We start from the raw sequence: 8,359 nt of genomic DNA on the forward strand, positions 1-8,359 counted from the left end.
CGGACACCCCCACCCCTCACCTGAACCCCAAGTCACTGGCTCTCTGCCCACTAGTTCGCATCCCTTCTTCCACGATCACCCCCCCAACAGTCAGGTGACCTGAAGTGATCAAAAGTAGTTATCCGATCACATGTCACAGCACTTTTATTCATATGACTTTGTGAGAGCAATGTCCTTTCCCCTTTTTGTAATTTGCATCGTTACCGCCCCTCCTGCTTATAAGATGCCCAAGGGCAGAGACTGGGTTTTACAGATGTGCTTGAACAGCACAGCCAGTAGTTTGGGGATTTGTACCTAATGGCCACTTGATAAATGTCGAGGGGGGCAGAATGGGGGATTAATGGGGTTCATGGCAGGCGGAGGTGGCTTTATCTTGTGACCCTAAACGTGCTCCCTTTGCTTTCATTGTCAGAGACAGGGCAGCTAATGGGCACTTGAAGTCTCCACACAATAAATTACATTGTCTTGCAAAGGAACAGGTTTTCCTTTTGAGGAATAAATACAAGGTAGCGAGTTTTAAATAGCTGCAGGAAACTAAAGTGTAGAGCAGTAGGTAAATAAATACCTTTCTAACAAAGGAACTCAGCATCTGTGGAGTGAGGAGCTTCAAGTTGAAGCTACGCTGTGTTACTGCCACAAAGCTGGCGTGTGCCATTTGGGCTGCCAAGGCCAAGCCCACCTGGGAAGAAGAGCTAATACCGGGCACCAGAGCCAAGCTTTTAATCCAGCGCTGTTTTTTTTGGTTGGTTTTTTTGTTTTTGTTTTTGTTTTTGCAAGGCACCATGAACTGCTGGCTACTGTAGAAATAGACCAACACAGTTTTTTTGCACTTAGTTTAGAGGGTGTTTTATGTCTGCACCACTAGATGTCTCTGTCTTGTGCGCCCCACTCAAGTAAAGGTTTTAAATCCTGCAGGACTGCAGGCTTGGAGTGCTCAAAAATAAAGCGACTGAAAGATAGCTTTGCTACACACAGCCTCTGACAATGTCTAACATTATCTTTAAATCCCTTATTTTCAAATCTCTCAAGCCTATCTTTTACTTGAAGAAAAAGTTCGAAAATGCAAAAAAGTGCAGCAAAGTTTGAAAATGTAAATGACCGGGAAAGTTTATACAAAGGGCCTGTAGCTACGCTAAAACTATATTTTTCCTCCATCAAATTGTTGCGTCAGAAGTTCCTCGGTGGCTCAGCTGGTTAAGGATCTGGCCTGGCCACTGCTGTGACACGGCTTTGATCCCAGGCCCAGGAACATCCACACGCCACAGACACGGCCAAAAAAGAGAGTGTTACATCAAACAGACACCTGCAAATCAAACCACTTAGGTGTACTTACATTGTAGAGAGAGATGTCCTTCCCAGAGGACTTGGAAATGACCAGAGTGGCCCGGATGGAGCTAAGGAATGGACAGAAGGACTAGCTATTGGGGGGCGGGAGGACACCAAGGATAGCCATGGCTGGAACATGACATAAGGAGTTGCGGTTTTTTTGTTTTGTTTTGTTTTTTTCTTTTTTTGGGGGGGGTGGTTTTTAGGTCCTGCGGCATATGGAACTTCCCAGGCTAGGGTTGGAATCGAACTGCGGCTGCTCGCCTACACCACAGCCACAGTAATGCCAGATCCTTAACCCACTGAATGAGGCCAGGGATTGAACCCGCGTCCTCATGGATCTGAGTTGGCTTTGTTACCACTGAGCCACAAGGGGAACTCCCAGAAGGAGCTTTTTAAACTAACTTTTTTAAGCATCTTAGTGTGTCTATATGCTTTCGCTTTAAGGGGGGAAGAAATGAAGATGAACAAATCAAGAGAAGTTGGTGTCCAGAAACCTCCGAGGGCCCCTGAGTCAGTCTCCTCTAAGCCTGAAGTATAGGCAGCCTTGTCCCTCCTTTGCCATCAGAAACTACACGTAGTTCTTTAAACTTTGAGAGGTTTATGTCCAGTCACTTCTGTCCTCAGCCAATAGACAGAGGATAACATATACAATAACAAACAAGGGCAAATTATAAAACTTGCAGCAGAGGTTTTCTGGCAAGGGGCCCCACTTGGTATTCAACTCTCTTGGACGCTGCCTTGGGTTTCTGGCCTTCCCCTCTCTTTTCCCTGGGGGCAGAGGGGCTCACGCTCCCCCACCCCCACCCCCACCCTGCCTGGAGGAACATTCCATCCCCGAAGAACAAAAGGTGCCCTGTGGTCTCCTGGGGTGATTTGCATCTCTAAAGGCCTATGATTTTCCCGTGTCCTAGGCCTTGGCCTGGCCCTGGAAAGATCTCTTTCCAGGGCCAGGCCAAGTCTTCAATCTGCAGTTGCCTGTTGACCTCGAGAAAAGTATTCTTCACCACACCTAATCCCTGAAGCTTTATGTTAATATTGGATTTCCCTCCCGGCATCTAAATATGTTCTGTACACACATTTATTTCCCTTGGCATTGACCTCAGGCTTAAAGGGAAGATCACCTGCATTTGCATTTCTATTTAAAGGACTATAAATAATTAAAAGGACCATAAAAAGACTCCAAATAAAGACAGGAATGATCTGTGTGTCTTTTTGAAAAACAGGAGTCGCATAAACTCCTCCTCGTGTCCTGTCAAAGGGGTGCCCGTTTTTTACGTTTGATCTTTAGTCTTTGGCTCCCATACTTTCCAGCAGTCAGACATTGTCCATACTCGTGTGCACTCATCTGAAATATGGCTTGACATAGACACACACTGATCGCAGTGCAGGAATTACTTGAATCTGTTCTGGCACCAATTGCTATTAGTCACTCCCTCCCCCCCTTTTTCATCCGAATAAAATATTTCATTTAGAAGAGCGGGGTATTCTGTTACTGTTTTAGCATGTTGGAAAATGTTTGTTAATAAGATAAACAGCTAAAGGGGCCCAAAAGGGTCATATCAGTAATAAGTGGTGTAATCAAAAATGATTATAGGAGTTCCTGTCGTGGCGCAGTGGTTAACGAATCCGACTAGGAACCATGAGGTTGCGGGTTTGGTCCCTGCCCTTGCTCAGTGGGTTAAGGATCCGGTGTTGCTTTGAGCTGTGGTGTAGGTTGCAGATGTGGCTTGGATCCCTCGTTGCTGTGGCTCTGGCGTAGGCTGGCGGCTACAACTCTGATTCGACCCCTAGCCTGGGAACCTCCAAGAAATGGCAAAAAAGAAAAAAAAAAAAATTATACCTTCTAAAGGCATTCAAAGAAGGTGTGTCTTTTGAAGAGTGTATTCACTTGGGGGTGAGAGCACATATACTTCATAATATGGAAGTAGGTATCACTGATTTATAATGATGCATTAGAACTTTTGCCCTTTTTCGTGGTCTAAGGCTAGTTCTTGGGGCCTTTTTCTTATTGCTGCTTGAGTTGGGATGATGTTTCTGGAATGCTGCAAACACTGACATCTAAAAGTTACAAAATCGGTTTTCCACAACTGCTTTAGGTACCTCAGATAAATCAACTAACTTTTGGGACCTCCGTTCCCATATCTGTCAAATGGGAATGACTGAATCTGGCACATTGACACGGGCAGATGCGTTTGTTTTAATGCTCCAAAGGATCTCAGTTTCTCTGCTTAGAAATTAGATTTAAATCCCAATTCCACTGAGCAAGGTGTAAATTCCTTTGAGCCTCAATTCCTTATCTGTGAAATGAGAATTAATGGCAATTAACTGAGCTAATAATACCTATAAATCCCAGCTGCAGTTCCAGTGATGAGAATGATTAGATTTGACAAGGAACCGAGTTGTCTCAGAGCTGCTTTTAATGCAAACCAGCAATACTGGGATCGTGATCTGACTCCATCCACGCTAGACCGTGGCTTGCCTTCCCAGTTCTTCCCCTGTCTACAGTGCTTCCACCTCCAAGCTGGAAAGAGCAGGGGGCTGCATAGCACTAGCAAAACAAGGTGGTGGTTTTTTTTTTTTTTCTTTTCTCACTTTTGTGGTCTTGCTCTTAGGCACTAGTCGAACTCTCCCTGTTATTTTATAAATGAGGAACCTGGCTAAACAGATATATTGCTTGACTCTTAACTTAAAACATCTGCTGGAGTTCTTTTGTGGTGCAGCAGGTGGGGGATCCAGCATTGTCACTGTTGTGGTTCCTGGCCTGGGAACTTCCATGTGCTGTGGGCGCACTGCCCCCCCCCAAAAAAAGAAAAACATAAAATGTCTTGTATATGATATAATTTTACATGGATTACTATGAGAAAAACTGCTTCAAGAGTTTATGAGACACTAGAAACTAACACAACACTGTAAATTAACTATACTTCAATTGAAAAAAGTCTATGAGTTAAGATGCCACATTTTTTTAACATGAATTTTCCTTTCTCAGACCTTTAACATATATTTATGTATTTCTTCTGGTTCTTAATAGGATCAAAGTTAAATTACCTAGGTTCCCGTTACCGTTCTCGAGTATTCCATTCAGTTTTATGACACTAACAGGGGATATGGGAGATGTTGTTGCATTTGACTTTGTAAGTTCCCCATTTTTCCTTCAGGCTTTATATTATCATTTGAGACATGGGCTGACCTTCGCTTACAGGCGTTGTACTTGTTTCTTGCAGTGAGTGTGTCCGTTTGAAACCCACTGACATCCAGCCAGACATCTTCAGCTATCTGCTGCATCTGATGTACACGGGAAAGATGGCGCCGCAGCTAATCGATCCCGTTCGATTAGAGCAGGGGATCAAGTTTCTGCATGCTTACCCGCTGATCCAGGAGGCCAGCCTGGCCAGCCAAGGAGCCTTTTCTCATCCCGACCAAGTTTTCCCGCTGGCTTCCTCCTTGTATGGCATTCAGATTGCAGATCATCAGTTAAGACAAGCCACCAAGATTGCTTCGGCACCTGACAAACTTGGCCGCGAGGCCCGGCCGCAACCCCCCAGGATGAGCCAGGAACAGGTGCCTGAGGCCTCGCAGCTCTCCCAGCTGCCTGCAAACCTGACCCAGGTGAATCGGACTCACATGACCCCCTCGGACCCGCTGCAGACCTCGCTGTCGCCCGACCTCGTCTCCACGCCCGTCCCCCCGCCTCCCCCCGGGGAGGAGACCAACCTGGAAGCCTCCTCCTCTGACGAACAGCCCGCATCCCTGACCATAGCCCACGTGAAGCCGAGCATCATGAAGAGGAACGGGAGCTTCCCCAAGTACTACGCCTGCCACCTGTGCGGGCGGCGCTTCACGCTCCGGAGCAGCTTGCGGGAGCACCTCCAGATTCACACGGGGGTGCCCTTCCCAGCCAGCCAGCCCGGCGAGAGCCGCGTGCCCCTGTCGCTCTGCAGCACCACGGCGGACCTGGGCAAAGACGCCATGGAAGTGCCTGAAGCGGGGATGATCAGCGACAGCGAGCTGCAGCACATCTCGGATTCGCCCATCATCGACGGGCAGCCGCACTCGGAGACGCCGCCGCCCTCGGACATCGCGGACATTGACAACCTGGAGCAGGCGGACCAGGAGCGGGAGGTCAAGCGGCGCAAATACGAGTGCACCATCTGCGGCCGCAAGTTTATCCAGAAGAGCCACTGGAGGGAGCACATGTACATACACACCGGGAAGCCTTTCAAATGCAGCACTTGTGACAAGAGCTTCTGCAGGGCCAACCAGGCGGCCCGGCACGTGTGCCTCAACCAGAGCATAGACACGTACACCATGGTGGACAAGCAGACTCTGGAGCTGTGCACCTTCGAGGAAGGGAGCCAGATGGACAACCTGTTGGTGCAGACGAACAAACCCTACAAATGCAACCTGTGTGACAAAACGTTCTCGACTCCCAATGAGGTGGTTAAACATTCGTGCCAAAACCAGAACTCGGACGTCTTCGCCCTGGACGAGGGGCGGTCCATTCTCCTGGGCAGTGGGGACTCGGAAGTGACGGAACCCGACCACCCGGTGTTAGCTTCCATCAAAAAGGAACAGGAAACCGTGTTGTTAGACTGAATGTTCCTTATCTTTTTAAAAAACCTTGTCATTTTAACACAGACTATCTTCCTTCCCTTCCCCCAATCCAGAACTGTAGCTCTCCACGTGGCATGAGCCGAACGCGTCCCTGGCCCCTCCCCCCCCTCCCCCGCGCCGTCCCCAGCCCCCTCCTCCGGAAAGGCTTTGTGCATCATAAACCTGGAACATATTCACTTTAATTCAGGGGATATTGGAAAGATAATGGTCAGTAGTACTTATAAACTCAGATTTTGAGAGGTTTTCGATTATTTAAAAGCATCCTTGGAACTAATGAAGGGTATTTAACCAAACAAAACCACGCGAATGCAATTTGGTAACCAAGCTAAAATTATGACTTTCCCTGGGTAATAAGTCTTCCTTCTCAGAAAGATAGTGTCTGGAAACACAGCATGCTTCTTAGAAATACAGCGGGGCTCGGGACTATGCACAATCTCCAGGTGTGGGGAAACTTGAAACCCAAGAACATGTTCTTAGTATTTATCCTCCAGGTATCTTATTTCAGAATGCATCCTTTCAGATTATGTCCAGTCAAGAAAAATCATTAGTTAAGAAATCTACTTGAACAAAACACAGAAGAGGAAAAAGTAATAATGTGATGGCAATCTGAATTTTTGGATACAACATGACAAGCTGTGAGTTTGTGTGTTTGGAAGAGAAAATGTGTGGATACCGGCTGTAAACAGGTGAATGAATGCACATGCCTTATCTGATTGCTGGCTTTTTTCGAAGTTGAACAACAACAAAACACTGTGTTTTCGTTTCTGATAAATTTGTTGGTTGTTTTAAAAAATCAGATTTGGAAGTACTGTTCTGTAGGTTGTCTTTCTGAATAGAAAACGACATGCCATTCTAGCAGTTGCCAGTGGTAAATTTGTTTAGCACCAGTTAGCTGCTTTTAAATCAGTGTGTGTGCGCAGGACAAAGGATGCAGGAAATGCATCTTACAGGGGAAGCTATGAGCCGATAGAGTAACTTTAATGACTTTAAACGTCAATGCTAATAGTTCACTGGCAACATTCATGGAGGCATTAGAAATGGCCAAGAGAAATCAGGACAAAAACCTTAATTGCTCTTTGGGAAAACTCTGAATTTTGATGTTACAGTATCCAAATTTTTTCCCGACACCTGAAATTTCCTCCATTGGCCTGAAAGCATAAACGTTGTCCATTAATCTTCCCTTAGGCCAATAACAGAATGGTCTCACAAGACAAAATAGGAGCCAAAAATAAGGACCGAAGGGGAAAGGGAAGAGCAGTTAATAACTGTGCTGTACGTGTATGTTAAAAACTGAATATCCCGTCATCCTGTTTCATGTATAGTTGAGTTCTCAGATTTGTAAGTTTTTATACATACTTTCATTGAATAAACCTTTGATTAAATGGGTATATGATTTTATCTGCATCTTCCTTTGTCCACCCAAAAAGATGCAGGAAGGACAAATAGCGTTCCTGCTGTGTCTCCTTTCTCTCTTGAACTTTGGGCAACTCCCCTAACCTGAGTGGCACTTTGTATAATTGTAAAATGAAGACAGTAACTGCACTGCTCATAAGTTTGGGAGAATCAGGAGTTCCCATCGTGGCTCAGCGGAAACGAATCTGACTAGGATCCATGGGGACACAGGTTCGATCCCTGGCTTCAATCAGTGCATTAGGGATCCGGCGTTGCTGTGAGCTGTGATGTAGGTCACAGACAGACAGACGCAGCTCCAATCTGGCGTGGCTGTGGTGTAGGCTGGCAGCTATAGCTCCAATTCCACACCTAGCCTGGGAACCTCCATGTGTGCGGTACGGCCCTAAAGAGACAAAAAAATAATAATAATAATATTGTGAGAATCAAATGAGTAAATAAACAATATAAGAAGATACGATAGGAGTTCCCGTTTTGGCTCAGCAATAACAAACCTGCCTAGTATCCAAGAAGACATGGTTTCAACCTCTGGCCTTGCTCAGTAGGTTGAGGATACGGCATTGCCCTGAGCTGTGGTGTAGGTCACAGACATGGCTTGGATCCCGTGTGGCTGTGTGTAGGCCGGCAGCTGCAGCTCTGATTCAACCCCTAGCCTGTAAACTTCCATGTACCATGGGTGTGGCCCGAAGAAAAAAAAAGAAGATGCTCTAGAGAGTTGAAACTTGATTGGAGATGGTCTTACCCAACTGTCTTTTACAAAGAAGGAAAAAGAGACCAAGAGGTATTTGCCTAAAGATGACAAATTCAGTCTATAAACCTAGACTATGAGATATTGAGAGATTTCCACCAATTTCATCCTAAAAAAGCAAAAAAACAAACAAAAAAACCCACTACAGTAGTCCCCATCTATTCTCAGAGGATATGTTCTAAGAACTTGAAACCACAGATAGTACTGAACCCCATATATCCTGTGTTTTTTCCTATACATACATACTTCAATTGAATT

General features: G+C 45.9%; 1 protein-coding gene across 5 annotated transcripts in view; it reads left to right on the plus strand.

Moving 5' to 3' along the window:
* Positions 1-8,117, plus strand: part of ZBTB2 (zinc finger and BTB domain containing 2) — a 36,812-nt gene extending 28,695 nt beyond the window's left edge. For 4 of the 5 annotated variants that reach the window (XM_021086753.1, XM_021086762.1, XM_021086769.1 and 1 more), the window contains one exon: positions 4,554-7,331. In XM_021086753.1, the coding sequence (XP_020942412.1) occupies positions 4,554-5,925 (1,372 nt within the window). In that variant the 3' untranslated portion in view covers positions 5,926-7,331. Of the gene's footprint in view, positions 1-4,553 lie in introns of all 5 variants that reach the window. The other variant, XM_021086767.1, reaches the window with a different exon arrangement.

This window comes from Sus scrofa, chromosome 1, assembly GCF_000003025.6.
Source record: "Sus scrofa isolate TJ Tabasco breed Duroc chromosome 1, Sscrofa11.1, whole genome shotgun sequence".
NCBI classification, from domain to species: Eukaryota; Metazoa; Chordata; class Mammalia; order Artiodactyla; family Suidae; genus Sus; species Sus scrofa.